We start from the raw sequence: 19,928 nt of genomic DNA, 5'->3' as shown, positions 1-19,928 counted from the left end.
ATTGTGAATGTAGATTGCAGAATCAGGCCTCTGAACTAGGTCTAGGTCAATATTCACCAAAGTTAACTGTGCTTTTGGTGGTGAATAAGGAAAGCAAAATAAACAAACACTTACTTTGTGCAAGTATTCCCAGAGCTGGCATCTCTTTACTTCACATCTCTTTGCATTTTACTTTTTCTCAAAAAACTATTATGCACTCATTTTAGTTTTTATGCCTGGCATACTAGGACACAATGCCAAAGCAGTGTAGGCCTAAATAAATATAGATAGATATAGGTATATAGATTGATATAGATATATATTTCAAGGTCTAATTTGAGTAGAAATATTATCACAGAATATTCTGGTATTTTAGAATTCCTCCAAAATTTTGGAAGCAAATACTGAATAGTATTAGGATTGTGTATGAGAAGTCAAATGTAAAACAGATCATTATGCACTTTGAAGATAGGCACAATTAAAGCTAACTTCACTTTTATATTTTTACCCTCAAAGTTCAGATGTTTATAATTCACTAGGAAGGGGAAAATGCCTCTTGAGCTGAAACCTTCTGTTCTTAACCTTGGTTCATCATAGGTGATTTTCTGAGAAGTTCAGTTATATTTAGGTGAGGCAATTGAAAAAAAAAGGCGTGCTTTTCTGTCTGAAATAAATTCTTACACTTTGTTTGCATCATAACAAGGTAATATTATTTGAGAGACTGCAGGTTACAAGTGGCTTGGTGGAGCTGGGAACAGGAACACTTTCTCCATGGGTCCCACACAGGGACAATATGTGCCTTGCTCAAAGTCACACAGGGCATCTTCTGTCCAGACAAGCACCCTTACTGTGCCAAACTTCCTCCCCCAGGAATAAACAGAGTGCTGTTACTCTTTTGTATATGTGAATGGAGTTCACTAGGTATCTGGTAGATTTATATACCTCCCACCCCAAAAAATACCAGGCCAGATTCTGATACTTTTTCCTTGCACTTTTGTCTATCAGTAACCGCACTGGGCTGGTCATTCCAGTGTTAAACTGGCATAACTCCTTTGACATCAGTGGAGTTACATCAGTATAAAAGCAGCAAAAGGGAAATCAAGTCCATTGGATGTTCATGAAGTATTTTGTTCAGGTTTCTTAGCAGTCAGACCACTAAGAGAGTGCAAACATATGTGTGCATACACACACACACATACACACACACACACACAGAATTAATAAATCTTTGTCTATGTTATTTACAGTGCACAAAGCTCCTACTAAATCTTGTTTAGAACAAAGAACTGAATCAAGAACTAAAATCAGTTTAAGCTCACTTAATAACCATCTGCAGGAAGCAAGAGTTTCTCAGAAACAAGATTTCTGAATATGGACAAAGGGCTGAATACAGCTGCCACTGAAGTGAATGGTGATTTTCCCAATTACTTCATTGGAAGTAGGTTCAGAAAGTTGTCTCTGTTCTGTTCTCCCCGCATTAGTAATTGCTCCCTGTTCCAACAGTTCTTTTCTTAGTTTTTAAACTAAAAAGCCAAACTATACACTTCAGTGAGTTGGAAGGCAGGCAAGCTGGCACCTTAGAGACTATATGGTTCAGAGAGGCATAAGCTTTCATAGGCAACAGCCTGAGATCAGATGCTATGAATGAACTTGCAGATAGCAGTGATACTTGATATAAATAAATAAAATAATTTATATACAAATGATATATAGGGAAAGAGGGAGGAAAGGAAGAGGCACTGCTGAAAGGTAAAGGTCAGCTGAAGAGACCAAAAGGGATAAGTGGGCTGGATGAGTGGTGTGGGGCAGGTCCACAGACTAGCCCCAAGTGCCAGATCCAGTTTGTGTCCTTGAGTGGCTGGAATGGCCGTTGCAGTCTTGTTCCAGCCACTGTAGGGCTGTGCTGCATGTGGTGGCTACTCTGGGCCTGTGCTGTACATGACAACCACTCTGCTGCTCCTGGATGTGAGCTGGAGTGGGCACCATGTACAGTGTGGTCCCTAAAGCAGCTGTTGCATGCAACGTAGCCCTGGAGCAGCAGAATGGCACACAGCCATTCTGAGGCTGTGCTGCACATGGCAGCTGCTTCATCGCTCTAGGCTACAAGCTGGAGCAGGTGCTGTGTGCAGCACACAGAGCCATCTGGTGTGGCCCACAGGCTGTGTCTTTGTCACCCCTGTTGTAACCCATGTTGTTTGGTCCAGTGATGATATGATCTGTGTTGATAAGGGACACAGTTGCCACCTGACTCTGGATCTGGTGGCTTGGTGAGACTAGGACTTAGGTAGTCTGTTGCTGGAGAGATGTTGTTTGAGGTTGGGGGAATGATTTACACAGTACAGGCTTGCCCCCCATGGCTCCCTTGAGATAGTTATCATTGTCCAGGAAGGGTTGGAGGTCATTAACATGTGTACAAGGTGCTCAAGCCAGGGGCTTTAGGTGGCTACAAGAGAATTCTTTGATCGGTGTTATGAAAAACTTTGTTTGCTACCATGTGCTTAAGCAGAATGTAGTATTGTTGGCCTGAGATTTATATCAGTGGGTGAAAACAGACATCACCTTTTGCTGTCTTTGTGCTGCCATAAACATTTTAATGGCAGCACAAAGGCTAAGCTGACAAATGTCCATGCCCCCTTTGTCGTGACACAAAAGCCCAAAGTTTGTGGCCATGACGAAGCTGGTATGTATCAATTTTTGCTGCTGTTTAATGGTGGGTGACTGTTTATTTTATGGCACGAGAGCACCAGCACACGTGGAACTGCCTGCACTCTCTAGACACCTCTGGGGGCTTGAGGAACCCAATCCTGTGCACCCAGGAATTCCTGTGCAGGATTGGGCCCCTCGAGCCTTGGGAGTGCCTACTCAGGGTGCATCTTGGTAAGCAGAGGAACTTTGACTTTCCTGCTTACCCAGACATGCACCAGAGATCACCAGGCTACATCTCTGTAAGTAGGGAAAGCCGGTCAGGTGCTTCCAGAGCTTGAGGGTCCCAATCCTGTGCAGTAATTCCTATTGTGCACAGGACCCAGCCTCTCAAGCCCCAGGAGAACACGTAACCTGTTGTCCTGTAGTATTGATAGACAAGTCAATAGGCAACATGCATTTTAGTCAATGAAGCAGATCAGCTATGTTGGGACAGATCCCAACACAGCTGATCCACTTCAGTTGGTGACATCTATTTCTGTGTTATAGCAACATCCTAATGCAAAAGCACAAAGCTGGTCAATTCAAGCCTTCGCCAAAAAACATTGATTTGTTAAATATCTTAATACCTCACTAATAGTCTGGTTTGTTTGTCTTCTGGAAAAACTTCCCCTCTTGGTTAGGTTATTCAGTTATATATTCCGTAGAAGTTTTCTGAGTCATGTTAAGCTTTGTAACTAAGTATGAATACTTTAATGAAGCAAAGTGTTCTTGGTGTTCAGAAACACTCTGTGCACTGTCACTCTCTGCAGACCCTGACCCTGCACAGTATGCAGAATGTTGTGATCATATGTCCTGCACAAAGATGCAGATTCTGTCCAGCATAAAGGCTGCACACCATCTGTACAGCCTTATAGTTTCCCACCCTTGAAAAGCAGTTGCCCAGTTCCACAGCTGGGTGACCCTTCACAGCTTCTGAGGAAGGACATGAATTTTTCTCTCTCCTGCAACTAGATCTACATAGTCAAACCCTGTAAGGAGTCCTACGATCTCTGGAGAAATTCCCTGAGCACACAAGCTCCCTCACAGTTGTAGGATCAGGACCTATATACATAAGAAGTCAGAAGCTTCACAACACCCACTCCAATGCTCTGAAATTCATCCATTCCATGCTCTGTGACTCATAGGTAGAAAATTTAGTTAGAAAAAAACACTTTGGTCTATACTCAAAAGGGGGAATTTGTGAGCAACTATCCATGTGGCACATTTGCTTTTATGTGCTTCTGCCCTGAATCTTACCTTACTTTATCCCTCTGCCTCAGGTAAAATTTGCTCAGTTCACAAATAAAAAGGTTTTTTTTCCAAAGCATCAGCTCTGTAAATTCAGTCTAGGCTCAGACAATCAAACTAACTTTCTTTATCCCATGTATCACCCACTAGTAGGTTCTACCACCACAGTGTTGTCCTTGATTATACCTCTGCAACCAGTTGTCATCGCTCAGGTATGCCTGTCAAGTCCATTAGCTTCCAGTTGGGTTGTTGAACCACAATTTTAAGGCAAATTTTGACTTAGAATTGTCATTGACAATTATAATACAAAGACGGCGGGAAATGAACTTGGCCTGCAGATCTCAGAATGAGCCTGCAAAGCTATCAGGGGAAAGCTTTATTTAGAAAATGGTCAAGCTCAATACTGACATCAGTAAAAGAGAAAAAAACATAGAAACTACTGGTTTCATTTGGGGGACTGGTTTTCATCACAGAACAGTACTGTACACTGATCTGTGCAAAAAGATACAACCTTCTCTCTATGCTGTCTTTTCGTAAGTAAATGTAAGATAAGAATAGCAGTAAGGCCCCAATTCATCATCCTTGCATCACATCATACCTGTAATAGGTCTGGTGTCAAATGCCAACTCTCACTTCGGAAGGCTTGAGTTGCCCTACAGTGTATGGCATCTATGAGCTAGAGCCTAAGAGAGCTGAATTTTTTTTAAAAGAACAAACTAAACAAAATATTGCACTTTGGGAAGAGATTTAGCAGCAGTGAAGTACATCATCCTGATGAAAGGGCACGCTCATCAGGATTGCTTGCAAATTTAGGATTCTACCTTATTTTCTTCATAAAAAGACTTACATAAAGCTACAGTAGAAAAAAGATAAAGTATTAAAAACACCTATTGCTAACCTAAGTAATATAAAGGATCAAATTTATCTGTCTGATAACTGTTGGTCTCATATTACCCTGAATATCCTGCCAGTGTATGTTGTTTTTATTGCAATTTATTCAGATTCATGATTTGTTTAAAATACCTTCTCAGTTTTTATATCTTCTTTTCTTTTACCATTGATGATGATTTTTTAACATAAAATTTGTCATCATAGTAAATGCAATGGACCCACAGAAATGATGAGATGATAAAAGTAGACAGAAAAGTAACTAAAATTCTAAGAAATAGATAAGTAAGTGTGATTTTCAAAAGAATTGTACATTGACCTGATTTATGCTACCTCAAAGTCACTGGGATTCAGTTACTTAAATCAGCAATCAGACCAACCTTGAAAACTTTCTAAAATCTCCTGTAACAAGTGGACTAAATGTAAAGTACAAAAGACTCAAAAATATATTTTACATTTTGCTTTTAGGAAAGTACATTTTTAAAATGTCCTTATAAAAATGTAAGCAGTTAAATGTGTCTTTTATTTAAGTTCTACACATGCCAGAATTGAAAGACTGAATGAAGAGAGAGACAGGGCTGATGGCAATCCTAAAAACAGAGTGCCCAAAGATTGATCAGTTTAGCTAAGAAACGTTGAAATGGTTTGGATAAAATAAGAGCCTACCCAAACTTCCAGTTCAAACTTGGACTGAACCTAGATTTGACTGACATTCCAGAAAATGTTTTAGACCCTCTACAATATGGAACATTTAAGGGATTACAGGAAAGACTATATACATCAAGTAACAGCTACAACCATGCAGGAGCCTGAATGTTGTGCTAAAACTTCTGTCCCATTTGACTAGACTGACCAGAAATCTCATTTGTCATGGTGCAGCTCTGAAATGTTTTTACAATTCAATCATGGCATGTCCTCCACTGGTCTTGCCCACTTGTCCATAAAAGAGTACTCCTCCCTGGGTTTTCTGGCTGCAGCTCCTGCCCCTTAATCCGCTGCTTATAAATTGTTCTTACCAGAAGCAGCAATGGGTAGGTGCTCCTGTAAAGAACAAAAAAGCAGGCCCTATTTTTAATTATAATTTATTTTTACAATCCAACAGCCCATGGTATTATAGGAACAAGAGCCTTAAAATGGCAGCTATAGTAGCTCTGTTCTTTTGGAGGACCTGTTGGATATGTTGCCCAAAGTGGTTGAGAGGAACTTTTACAGATTTTTTTTCCAAAACTATTTGGGAGAAGACAGATCTGAAAGGAACTCTATATCAAAAATATTTATTGAAGTAATGTAAAAACCCATTGCATCTCATCCAGAATGAAAATGCAAATGGTAAATAGCAGTCAAATTAGGGAGCTCCGGCTCAAAATCTTTAAAATTCTTCACAGATTAAATTTAATGAAATTGGGTCAAACAGTAAGAAATGCAAAATATAAAAAAATTGAGACCAAGCAAATGAAGTAGGAATCCCTGTTTTCTTAGACATTGTTACCATACAGTTCTTCATATTGCAACTTGATGTGGTTGGTTTTGGAGGTGCCCATATACAATGTGTTAATTCAGAAAGGAATAAAACATGTTATAATTAGACATTTCCAATCCCGCTGAAACATGGTACAATGTAAACATTAATCCAAATAATACTGGCTAAATGCTAGGGACAGTCAAACTTTAAAATTAGCAACCTAAATAATTGGCTGCATGGTAGAAAACAACTGCTGATTACTGGTAAATAACTAATTAGTCATTTCTAAGGTAAAATTGATGCTTTTTTCTAAGTTATTACAACGATGCATTTATTTGTATAAAATCCTCTTTGCAAATATACACAATAATTTCTAGTAGCAACAAAGAGCACATAACTGACTACAAAGAGAATCATCTGTGTGTCATCAAGTGAGCAACTTCCCTAGGATTTTGCTCCTTTATAGTTAGATAGTGTTTGTCATGCACATCTGCAGTCTAGCATAACCAGGAGTGCAGGTAAAGACATGTTGTGTACTGCACATGTCAAAGGTAATGATAATTAATCAGTTTTCTGGATCTGAGCAAATTTAGATGAATTTAACTTATTAAGAAACTAAGTTCCTGCAAGGTCAAGTGAAATTTTCAAAGCATAAAAGTCCTTTTTAAAAAGTAATTTACACATTCGAGGCTCAACATTAAATTCCTAAGTCATCTTGGCAACTTAAAAAATTTTACACAAAGTAAAATGTTGCACTTTGTACCTGTTGTAATCACTCCACAATTAATAAGTTATCTTCTCACTTCATCCTGAAACTAGTAAAGGGAGATGCCCTCCTCTTCATAACAGGATCGTCAGATCATAGGAAAGTAGGGCTGAAAGGGACCTCATGAGCTCATATAATCCACGCCTCTGCTCAAGACAGGAGCATCCCTGACTATACATACCATTCCAGCCTGTTCCTTAGATAGCCTGATACTTAATCACCATCATAGTAAGAAAGTTATCATAGTAAGAAAGTTCCTTGCAGTCTCCAACCTAAACTTCCTCTGCTGTAGATTGAAGCCATTGCTCTTACTCTTGTCCTTTCAGGGACAAAGAAAACTGTCACCATTCTCTTTGTAATCACCCATCTGGTATTTGAAGACTGTTATCAAATGCACCTGCCATTTTCTCTTCTCCAGGCTAAATAACCCTAGTTCTTTGAACCTTTCCTCATAAGCCATGCTTTTGAAAATACCTTCGCTTTTGCAAAGCTGGAGGACTGGAAGAATGGCGGAAATTAAATAACAAGGTAAATTACAGAGCATTATGTAGGAAACCTGAAATACAGCTCTTTTATAGGAGATGCAAGTAAAGAGCTCATAATCATGTAATAGGTTAAATTCATCTTTGGATAACTCTACTAACATTACACCAGCAAAACATTTGACCAAGTTTTCCTCTTGAGAAATATGCAGTATTCATAAAGAATATGACTATGTCCCTGCACATATACCATGAGAAAGAAGGGTGCCATGTCTTCCTGCATTTTTCATGCCCCATATAAGATATAGGGATGATTACAGCCTCTCCCTACTCTCCCAGAATAGATAAAGAAGAATAAGGACAAAGAAAGGCTATGGCCTTCCGGAACACCAATTCACCATGTAAGAGTGACTTTCTACCTATTTTCCCCAACCCACAATAAGTGGCATGGATGATATCCTTTATGTTACCCTGCTATTAAATCCATTACTGATTAATGAAGCTGCTAACTGCCAGCCATCACAGTCAGCCCAATAAACAGACTAACAGCCATGTTTTGTACTGAGTACTCCATCTGGAATGAATACTAAGGCTGACCTGCCCTCCTCCAAAAAGTTTTGGCTCAAATAGCTCAACCTACACATCCTCAAATAGCTCAACCTAGGCAGGAGACCTAAGGCCCTCCCACTTCAGTGAGGTGACCTAGGTTCCAATAAAGTTGGGTGCTAATGGCTGCCTCTATGGACAGAGGGTAGTGGTAATTTAAAAGAAGTAGATTCTTTCCACTGGGCATATTAATCACTCTTTATTTTGTAGTCATGAATTATTTGCCATCCTAGGTTAAACTATGGACTGGATGACTATTTTAAATTGCAGTAAAAATTTAGTAATAGTCCCAGAATTGGCCTATGATTTTTGGCCCATATTAATTTGTTCCAAAGAATTCTGTATCTCCAACCATTTACAGAGGACTTCAATAGATATTTTACAAAAATGTATAAGAAATAAATCTTTTGACTTCTGGAAGCCCATCACTTTCTAAGCTCTCCTTGGTAGCAAACTTGCCAGGAGATATATTTTATTATAATCAGTTTCACTCTAAATTGTGCCAAGGGCATTGCTGGCTACAGCATGTTTAGATAAGATAATTTCTTGGAATTATTTTAAAATTATCATTATTACTTCCCTATTTCCCTGTCCTCTGAATGAAGGACAGGCAATCAAAATAGTTCTTCCCTCACTTCTCCATCTCCCTTTCCTGTCTAGTTAAAACCGGAGCACTTTTACCTGGCCCCCTGGGAGTTCTCACTCTGCTTACTACACAGCTCTTTTGTGAAGACAGAGTCTTGGCTATGTCCATGAATACCCCAGATCTATTAGCAGGGAGATATGAAGCCCATCACTAGAATGAGGGCTGGCAAATGTGGAATATTTGTGGAGAGAAGTGACTCCTCTCCCCATAAAGACGACCTCAGTACAAATCAGCCAATAATTTAGGCAGTAAGAATGGAGTGATGTTTAATTGTATTGTGGAAAGTAAAAGTGCAGATTCTGCTGTTCTTTTGTCACAAGATGCTAGCAGATGCAGAATGCACCCCTTTGGCCCCTATCCTGCAAGGAACTCTATGTAGCCAGGCCCCTCACCAGTGTGGGACCTCATTAATGAGTCAGGGACACCTTGTCTTCAATATGCTAACTTAACTCAATGTGCCCATTGTTTCTTGTCTTCCCCTGGAGCATCTGTTCACCAAGGCCCCCCAGGGGAGGACAAGAAGCAAGGGGTACAAACTGATTGAAGATAGCTTCAGACTGGACATAAGGAAAAAATTCTTTACAAGTCAGTGCCAAGAGTTTGGAACAGGCTCCCCCAGAGGTGGTACAGTCACCCACCCTAGTGATCTTCAAAAGGTGTCTTGATGCTGATCATCTGACCCCAGCAGTCTTTCCTGCCTAAGTGCAGGGGAGCTGGACCCAATGATCTGTAAGGTCCCTTCCAGCCCCTAACATCTATAAAACTATGACTGTAAGTGGGTTGTTTAGCCTGCTGACTCCAGCAGGTGGGTTTCCTCCCAAAGGAGCTCTTAAGCCACTCCTCCCAGCTCACACACATACTTTAAACCAATAGACAAATAAGCAAACCAAAAATCAAACCCAGATGCTCTATCACAGGCACTCAGAGAGGAACCACTTTGGCTGTGGCTTCCGCACAGCAGCCTCTGGCCTATCACTGTAGCAAGCTGTTTTATTCACATCTGGCTCCTTCTCGCCAAACTTTTCCTTTACAGTCCCTCTCTGCCCTCCTCTCTGGGGTTGTTAAACTCCCAGTGAGTCACTTCCCTCTTAGCAGCTTCCCCATAGTTGCAATTACTCAACAGGGCTAGCTGCCCCTCTTATCCTTTTACAGGGACACACCTGTCTTGGCATCCAGACAGCCTCTCTCCAGCAACAAGCTACCTATCTCCTATTCTCAGTAAGGCACTGGGCCCTGCAATGGACCCAAATATAAGCTGTGCCCTTTCATCAATATAGACCATGTCATCACAGGACCAACTAACATGGATTATATCATCCAAGGTTCATTCACCTGTACTTCTACCAATGTCATATACACTGTCTCCTGCTTACAGTGTCCCTCTGCTGTCTACATTGGAGAGCGGGGGCAATCCCCGCATATAAGAATGAATGAGCACCGATCCAACAACAATTCCAGAAAGACACACGAGCCGGTGGCAAAACACTTTCATCTCCTTGGGCACTCCATTGCTGACCTCAGGGTAGCTGTTCTTAGAAAACAAAACTTTAAAAACTAACCTGAAATGGCAAAACAAGAAATCATTCACCAACTGCATTATGTTAAGTATGGTCTGAACAGGGACTACAGATTGTTATCCCATTAACCTGGATTAGTTTTTGTGACCCCTTTGTCCCTGTGGGTTTATCATTCATTTGCCTCTCCCAGCAGTCCCCCCTCATTCCCCATCTCCCCTCCCTCCTTCCCTTCCCTGTCTTTTGTATTCAGAAGGCAGGGTAGATAGACCGCTCGGGTATTTTTACATATGTAAGTGCCGAACCACCGGGCACTTTGAAAAGGACCTAGCACTGTGACGCTGTCAGTTGTATAAACAGTGAAATGTTCTGAGAAAATGGCGGTGGTGCACTTTTGAACTAAAATACATCAGAGGTACTTTAGTTCAAAAGCACACCGCTGCCATTTTCTTCGTGTTGTGCATTTTGCCGCTTATACAACTGCACGCGGCACAGCGCAGTTCACCTCAGCTCACGTGCGGAGCAGACTCGATTAATTGAGTCTGCTCCGAAGCAGTGGATCTCCAGTGCATCGCGGGACAAAAGTGCATGTGTATAAATGATCTTAGAGGCTAACTAAAATCAGAGACGTATAGCGCAAGCTTTTGAGCTCGCTTTGTCGGATGCTATTTGATAGCTTGCTCTTTGCATGTCCTTTCACAGCATCTGATGAAGTGAGAAAGCTTCTGCATCTCTGATTTAGTCTGTAAAGTGCACCTCTGCCCTACCTTCTGCCAGACTTCAGACTAATACAGCTAACTACCTCTCTTAACTAGATAGGCCACTTACGTACCAGGTAACTCAGATGGATTGGAATATTACTTTATCTGAAAAGATGCCAACCACCTCTTTGATATATAGTAATTTACATTCCCACTGAAGCAATTTAAGGGCTTTTTTTAACAGAGAGAAGGTCTACCAGGTCATAGAGTTGGATGATAAATTTCAGTGGAACAACTCTGTAAGTAAAGTGCTATTCCTTCTGAGTGCTAGGAATTGGCCCTCAAATATTAATTCTTGGATCTCAGTGGAGTGGATTTGATACCGTTAAAGAAAAATGCTTCCTCTTATGTCCCCTTTCAGATAGTTTTCAACTTTTCTGAAGCCAGCAAAGCAACTTTGGATTTACCTCAATATCAGTGGGAATAAAAGTTAGATGCTTGTAAATATAAAATAATTGAATGAGATACACATTGGAGATATGCATTATAAGTCTTGGAACGGGCTACCTAGAGAAGCTGTGGACTTTCCATCCCTGAAAATTGTCAAGAGCAGGTTGGACAGACACTTAGCTGGGATGGTTTAGCCAAGGATGATGCTGCCTAAGCAGGGGAAGGGACTAAATGAGCTCATGAGGTCCCTCCCAGCCATTCCTTCCTTCCTGCATTTTGGTTGTGTTTCAACCCTACCAGAACTCATGAGCTACCTAAGATACTTGTTGTAGGCAGGCAGGACGGATCCGCGGTGTTCCTGTTGGTGTCACATTGTGTTCCTCGCGCTGGTGCCGGGTGCTGGGATGTGCTTGGTTAAATGGGCGCCTGACTTAGTCAGGCTACGTGTAATGAGAGGTGTCCGGGCAGAGCCCTTTTCCTGGTGCGCGGCTCATCCTCAGCCCCCTCTCACAGGCAGTGCCCGCGGAGGGGCGAGTCGCAGGAGCGGCAGTGCCGCGTGTTACCGAGCCGCCCTGGCCGGCTGGACGTGACAGGAGAGAGGGTTGCTCCTGTCTGCCGCCGTCGGCTCCAGCGCCAGCTCGGGGCAGCGCGGCCGGCTCCGTCCCAAGCGAGCTGCCCCCGCCGGGGACCCACACAGCTCCTAGCCCCGGGGGAAGGGCGGGCGGGGGGCGGCGAGGGCCTAGCGCCATGCGCCCTCGGGACTCTCAGCCCGCCGCCCGCCGCCCGCGCGCCGACGTGTCGCTGCAGCACGGGGCGGGCGGGGGCGCGGGGGCTCCTTCCTCGCATCTTCCGCGGGGCGGGCTGGGCGAGCGGCGACGCTTGGGCGGGAGCCCTGCCCCAAAGCCGGGGCCGGGGGGGGGGTGGTTCGGTCCCGCGGAAACTTCGCCTTGGCGCTCGCGGGTCACCACGTCAGCGCCCCCGCGCGGGGCGGGGAGCGGGATTTACCTCGGGTGACCAGGGCGCCGTCGGGGCTGCCCTTGGCGGAGCGACCCCCCTCCCGGCGGGGCTGTGCCTGGGCGGCAGGGGCGGGCGGGCGAGGGGCATCGCGGTGCCCGCGCGGGGCCGGGCTGGCAGGACCTGGACAGCTCCTGGCTTTGAAGGCGCGGGCTGCGCGCGGCTCCCGCCCTGCCAGGCTGCTGCCCGCGGGCTCCGGGCCGGGGGGGGGGGAAGACGCGGCAGCGAGTCACATTTTCCTTTTTAAAGCCCAGAAGTGTCCACGTCCGCAACGCATGGAACCAATTTAACACCCACCCGCCCCACTCCCTCCCCCCCCCCGGCGCGGCAGCGGCGGCGGCGATGGCCAAATCTGCTGGGGCAGGTCGGAGATAAGGAGCACGTGACCGGTCGGGCCGCGCACCCATTGGCTGCGGGGCGGCCCCGGCACCCCCCTGCCGTATAAATAGGGCTGATCGGGGCGTCATTCTGTTAGCGTCCCGGCAGCAGGTTTGGCTCAGCTCGGAGTACCCGCCACCACTGTATGTTTATGCCTGCGTCCCATAGGTAATATCTCAGCACCGACCGGGGGCTCTGCAACACAAGGAGTCTGCATGTCTAGCGACTAGACATGCTCAGCTTTGTGGATACACGGATTTTGTTGCTGCTCGCAGTAACTTCGTACCTAGCAACATGTCAACGTAAGTGCTCTCAGCTTCTTTGCGGGGGGGATCTTCAGAGACGGTGTCCGGGGGGCTCACGCACATCTGGACCCCAGAGGCATCTGGTGCAGTTGCCACGGAGGCAGGTCCCCAGCCCCCTCCCCAGGACCGCTTTTCCTGGGATGGCAGGAAGCCAGGGAGACCCCCCACACACACACACACACACACACACACACACACACACACACACACACACTTCAAAGATCTGCCCAAAGGAGAAGGGAAGATAGGGAAGGGTCTGTAGCAGGAGGTGTTACAGAGCAAGACCATCCTGGAGCTACCAGCATTGGCCTTTTTTTACTTTTTGTAAAACTTAAGGCAGACATTTGTATTGGGGGTGGAGGGAAAGCAACAGCTCACCTACTCCTTGTGATTTTTAGGGCGTTGTACATCTTTGTCCAGGCAGCTGCAGGCAGCAGGTGCCCTCTAGAGGGAGGCGAGGCATAGTGCAGGGGACCAGCCCCGGCAACTGGGTGTCAGGGTGGATCCGCTGTGGAGAGATGAATGTATCTGTCCCCTGCTGTGTCTGGCCCCACATGCAGCTGCCCAAAAAGTTAAAAGCTGTGGGGAGCTGGGGCAGCTGAGGAGTTAGACTTTCACATTTAGAAGAAGGAAAAACACTCATGGGAGCAAATCAATCTCATCCTGTGCAGGAGGTGAACTGTCCCTGCTGGCCTTTCCTCAGGGAGATGCTGTGCTCTCCACTGGCACCCTCACCCAGTTGGAGGACAGTGCCCGCCCTCCATATTCAAACCAGGCAGGAGTGGTGCCACCAAATGTGTCCCTTAGTTTGAATAAGAACTTTCCAGTGTCCCCTTGCTCTATGCTGGGCTTCGAAATCCCATTCTGTAGTGTCAAGGTTCTTCCTTTTGGCAACCTTCTGTAAAATGGGATTTGTCAACCCATGCCCAGTGGTTTAGAGACCACCCGGCAGCATCTGTCACGGCCCAGGATCTAATTGGCTAAATGCGTCTCTGCCAGGGCATTCCTGCGACTAGTGCAGGCATGCGGTACGTGGACGTTTCATCACAATAGCCCACAAGCAAATGCCAGCAATTAATCCTAAAATATTCAGTATATCGCACGTAAGCAAACTCTTGCTGCTACAGATGACGCTTTTAGATAGGGACATCTAGTTAGTGATGGCTTTTAGATAGTGCTATCTATGAGGGAAGGTTGCTTGTTTAAAAGTGTTAAGTTTTTTTGTTGTGTGGTGGCTAATGTCAAGTTAGTAATTAGCCACATGGGTGGAAAAGGCCTAAAGATGTAAAAAGTTATCCTTGTAGAATCTTTAACACTACACTGGCTTCTGTCATACTACACACTGGTGATGGATTTGACCCTTGCTACCCCCGGACTGAGGCTGGCCTTAGCATTTTCCTCCCTCTGGTGGCACTAAGAAGTAGTAACACATTTTCAAATCTGGACAGAACCTTTGAAAAACTGAAGTAGAGTTGCGTGGAAATCCAATTACCAGTTAGTCCTAAATTTCCAGCATACTACACTTTTTTGAAAGAATAGCAGAGACTTTGGTTTCATTAAATCACCCTAAGAGCTAAAATTTTACAGTAAGCTAACTTGAATAACCAGTGATCTTAGAGTATACCCTAACTATTTTACAGCATTTGTTTTACATCAAAACATTCATCTAAGATCAGTATTTCTGTTACAATGCCAATGGCTCATATAATCTATTTGATGACAATATACTGCCAAACTTAAATTTTACCAAAAGCAAATCAGATTTAAAAATCAATTTACTGTGGCTAAAATGTAGTATAAAATATTTTAACATGCTCAATTTTGACCCCAACTAGATACTTTTTCCCAAAGCTGCAGTTTGAAAAACTGAGATTGAAGTGAGAAGAATTAGTTTATGCATGTTCATTTGTTTGGCTTTGAAATAATAAAATCTATAAGAACTGTTTGAACAAATTCTTGTCACCGCAAATTACATAACCATACAAAATTTAATTATTTATCATTTAGTAACTGATGAGTTTAGAATTCTCTTTGAAAATGTTCTGTTAAATGTAGCTGTAGCCATTATGTTTAGAATTGGATCAGAACTGCTGAAGTGTTCAAGTAGCCCCACCCCTCCCCTCGCCCCCACTTCATACTAATGAGCCTGGAGCCATTCAGAAGAGAATTCAGTTATTCCTTTACATTGATGTGTTAAAGTCCATCAGTGGTGCTTGATTTATCCCTGTATCTTCCCCTCAAACATAGGCATATACTCATTCTCACATAGAACCCAATCTTTACTTTCTTGGGAGATCTTCCTAAGAAAAGGCTGATGGATAAAATTACTACACTATAAAAAATAGCTTTTGTTTAACTAGCAAGTCTGTTTCTCTACATAAAATAACAGTGATTATGATTATAAGCCTACATTTTAATAACGTTAATTTATAAGCACTGAAATGTAATCTCTTTAAAGCTATTGTAACCTAAAATTAATTTTCTTTTTTTCTTTTTTTTTTTCCAGAAGCAAATGAGGTCAGTATCATTATTTTTCATTCAGTATACAATATTCAATTTAATGAACAGACCATATTGCTTTTTTCTGTAAGAACTGGCATTTACTAACCTTAATTCCAAGTCGATCATGGAAAAGCTAGTGATCATCAAGACCTGAAGGGGCTCTCTAGGAATGTACCCACCCCAAATTCCCAAATGGGCTGGCCTTTTTTAAGAGACTGCCTTCATAGGTGAATATATAATAAAGAGGCAATAACATAGCAGTTTGGGATGGAGAGAATATACTTTAAAGCCAAAGTACCACTCTAGACTTCATTGCATCAGAAGGATTATGGATGAATTCAGGTGTGACATTCATTTACACTTTTTTTTTTTTTTTGCATGTTATAGTAAATATAAACTGGTTAGCTTTCTACATAAATACTTAGCTGATATCTATATGTATTAATAATCTATCATAATAACACTGTATAGACTAATCCTCCTACCTTCCTTAGTAATTTTATAATTATACTCAGTATTTAATACTATATATGTTATACAGTACTCTATCTTTTTCACTGTAAAATAAGATGAAGCTCTGTGTGTATACATTATATTAATATGATAGTACTTAGGATGCAATCTTACTAACTTCAGTTTCGGTTTATAACTTTCTATTCATTCCTTTTTAGGCAACTGCAGGACGGAAGGTAAGCATATTTAATTATTCAGTTTAAGAATGTTGGTGGCATTAAATTCTGTGAGGCAAATTAATATTCTGTTGGATATAGATCCAAAAGAAAGTTGCTGGAACTTTGTGTTTATTGTTGTTTTGCTTTGGGTTTTTTTCTGGTGTTAACCAGATTAGCATCACCAGACAGGTTCTTAAAAAAGAAAAAACAGCTGGTGGGCCATGGATTTACACTGCTGTACTTGGGGGATAAAAGAGGGCACATCAAGAAGCCAGTTATATTAATGAAGGTATTCTTGATAACACCCAAGTAATCAATGATGCATACAAGTTGCATAGTGGTATACAAGAACAGTGGTACTAATCTGGATCTGTGATGACAGAATATTTACTGCTTTTATAAATAAAGAATACGTGTGTTTTAGTAATAGTTATTCAGCCAAGAGTCAAACAAGTCAGTTTTGTTTTCACAATTATTCTCTGATAATTCATCTTGCATATTACAGTTATAGTCTGTTATTCTGCCTCTGTTACAGGAAAAAATCAGTTACATCTATGAAAATCACTATAAATGCATGTTCTGCAAATTAATATTCTCAAGTTACATGTTTCTGTGTATTTTGTTAGAAGGCTACACCACAACTTACATTAAGGTGTTTTTTGTTCCTTGCAGGGCCCAAGAGGAGACAAAGGGCCACAGGGAGAAAGGGTGAGGAACCACATCTTGGTATTCATGTCTTTGTCCATCCAACAACTGTTCTGCTATAACAGGAGACAGCTAACCTGATATAACCATTAATATGCAATTAAATCATATAATCTGGTGTGCACAATTCTGTAAAAGCTAAAGCTATCTGTAGGCCAAATTTTGTCCTCGGTGACACCTCTGCAGCCTTCTAATGGCCATTGTGATTGCAGAATGAACTCAGAGTTTGGCCTCATAGCTCAGAAGTTTAAAGGATAATTTTCAGCTGTACACCATGGAGATCAGTAACAAATGAAGTTGAGAAAGAAAAACTGATGCTCAAAGTTCATTCACAGTTAACTTTAGATTAAGTTCAGAGCAGACTAAACAAAGCTGGTCATGATGAGTGTTCACTGACTGTATGTCAAATAGAGAGGCTTAGAAAATTATTAGCAGTCAGATATCTGCTCATTTTACTGGCCAATGAGCATAATGTCATTTTCATACACTTTGTTATATTGCTGTAAATTAAGATAATAGGCTATCTAATACACTTGTTCATTACAGTTTTTTGTTAATTAGATCCATTCTCCTCTTCTAGCATGCTTGAGTCACATTTTACTTTTCTAAAGGGCTGTCTTAAAATGCTCACATACTTATCTTGGCAATCCACCTTGATGATGCCCTTGGTTCATTAAAAGTGGTTCATTAAAATCTCTACCATAACACTAATTGGTGAACTTTTTGTGTAATGATATGCATTCAAGTATGAAAGCTAATAGCGTAAAGCATCAACAAAATAAATATACATATAATACCTGGTATTATTTCTACCTAAATCCATTAAGAATGGGTTTTCCTTTTGGTAACAATCTGTATTTTGAGACCTGTACAAATAATGGGCCCAATCCTGCTCCATCTGAAGTCAGTAAGAAATTTATAATTGATTGAATCGGAAATTTGGTTGTACCCAAACTATAGACCAGGTGAATTGCTGTCTCATACGTGTGAGCAGAACTTAATTCTTTCTACTCAGTGATGTTGAATGAGTACAAGACAGACAGATTTGGCCCAGATTAGTTCCAAGCAAGCAAAAGAGTATGTAGAGCAACAGAACAAAGAACTGTTTTTCTCATGTTACCTCATTTGTTAATATATAGTTATTTTGCAGGTATATTGTATTAGCTATATTTGCTTTGATAAAGCTTTGCAAACATATACCTGCAAAATGGTTCTGCCATGAATTTGATCTCCACTTAGCCTCTTGTATTGCATGGGAAATTTTGGATGCTCACTTACTTGTGCATAGTATGGTTTCATGTCTCTTTATATTGCACCTGCAAAAGGCTTACTTTTCAGTAGGCAGAATCCACCTTCTGTGAACACAGATGTCTAAATCGAAATCTGCCTCTCTTACTGAGTAAATGTAAGAGAATCTATCAGTGGGTGTGTACAAACTGTAGGTCCAAAATTTGAACAAGGTGCAGATTTGAAATATCCAAGTTAGGGTTCACATTTGATGAACCCAGCATAGCCTGTGTAAATTCCATGGGCTAAAGCACAGTAAAGGTCTTATTACAATAAAATGAGTTGATAGTTCTGACTGGCAGCTTTCAGAACTTAGCAGTTTGTTAAAGTAGCATATGTGGCAACATTGCAGGAAATGCTGTAGATTCTGACTTACTAATAATTTTAACAGTTTATAGATATTTCTTTGCTAGTTTTAATGTTCATTTCATATTTATCTTTTTAGGGTCCACCAGGTCCACCAGGCAGAGATGGTGAAGATGGTCCACCAGGGCCTCCAGGGCCCCCTGGTCCTCCAGGTCTTGGCGGAGTAAGACATCCAGACTTTTTATTACTGTAGCTGATCATCTGTGCACTGGAACATCGAGTGAATGCTGTTATTTTCTCTTAGCTAAAATCACTGCACTTTTTGCACTCGGGGAAGCTATTCTCTTGACTTTGGATCCTTTGGTTCTATTTGATTGAAATCTTCAGGGAATATGTTTCATGTGGATAAATTGGGAGACGCATTGAAATTAGTAGGGTGGTCAGCACATCTATGAAGAGAGAATTAACCCTTTCACTCCCCTCCAATCTGTGCATTTTATTATTTAGGAATTAACAAAATGAAGCCCTACTGATTGAACAGATGAGCAAACAAGGCATTACTGTACAGTTGGCTTCAAGCAAGAGGAAGTTACTACTGTACCTATCTGCAAAAAATGTAGCTTTTAAACTAATTGGTTATAGCCTTACCTCAGATTTTTTCATTTCTATCAATAGTCCTGTCTTGGAGCACAAATTAATGGTCTGTCCTATAGGATTCTTGCTGAAACAGTGTGCATTTCCCTTGTTCTCAGAAGGACACCATTTGCTTGCTTCAACTTTGAGGGCCCTACATTACCCTGCATAAGAGGCATAAAGTCATTTGGATGATGTCTCACTAGCCAGTACACTTTTCTCTTCAGGAGAAGCAGTGATACTTTTCATTCCTTTTATAGCATACCTAAAACTGAAATAAAAGTTAAAGTAAAATAAAAGCGTAGAGCAAGTCCAAGCAAAACAAGATTTTTAATTTCCTCTTGCAGAGCATTTTCTTTTTCTGCATCAGTAATTAAATGATTTCATGTAAAAAATAATAATAAAAATCTGCAGAGCCTGTACTGATGAAAGCTCAAAAAAGTCCAATGCAGTCCTCTTGAGAAGATGGACACCTTTGAGGCCTTTTTTTAAAAGCTGGAAAGACCCACCTCCTCATCAGTCTTATAAGAGGTGGAGCTTAAACACCATTTAATTGATATAGAGGTTAGTGTATGTAATTTCTGAGATTGGGAATTGTCCAAAATGGTTTAGATGATTTAAGAATATTTGCTCCTTTTAAATTGTATATTCTCAGTGTTCAGTTTACATTACTGCAGTCTTTCACAGCTACTATTTAATA

General features: G+C 41.8%; 1 protein-coding gene and 1 long non-coding RNA gene across 4 annotated transcripts in view; one reads left to right on the top strand and one right to left on the bottom strand.

Moving 5' to 3' along the window:
- LOC109285789 (uncharacterized) overlaps positions 1-15,810 on the bottom strand; it is a 111,485-nt gene extending 95,675 nt beyond the window's left edge. For 2 of the 3 annotated variants that reach the window (XR_009462651.1, XR_002093631.2), the window contains exon 1: positions 13,503-14,078. This is a non-coding gene — a long non-coding RNA (uncharacterized LOC109285789). Of the gene's footprint in view, positions 1-13,502; positions 14,079-15,732 lie in introns of those variants that run through there. The other variant, XR_009462652.1, reaches the window with a different exon arrangement.
- The window catches only part of COL1A2 (collagen type I alpha 2 chain), a 46,871-nt gene continuing 39,842 nt past the window's right edge, over positions 12,900-19,928 (top strand). The window contains exons 1-5 of the mRNA XM_006258452.4: positions 12,900-13,121; positions 15,631-15,641; positions 16,298-16,315; positions 16,970-17,005; positions 18,735-18,818. Coding sequence (XP_006258514.1) covers positions 13,052-13,121; positions 15,631-15,641; positions 16,298-16,315; positions 16,970-17,005; positions 18,735-18,818 — 219 coding nt within the window. The 5' untranslated portion in view covers positions 12,900-13,051. The remainder of the gene's footprint in view (positions 13,122-15,630; positions 15,642-16,297; positions 16,316-16,969; positions 17,006-18,734; positions 18,819-19,928) is intronic.

The sequence above is a fragment of the Alligator mississippiensis genome, chromosome 5 (genome assembly GCF_030867095.1).
Source record: "Alligator mississippiensis isolate rAllMis1 chromosome 5, rAllMis1, whole genome shotgun sequence".
NCBI classification, from domain to species: domain Eukaryota; kingdom Metazoa; phylum Chordata; order Crocodylia; family Alligatoridae; genus Alligator; species Alligator mississippiensis.
This window is presented reverse-complemented; position numbering and strand designations above follow the sequence as displayed.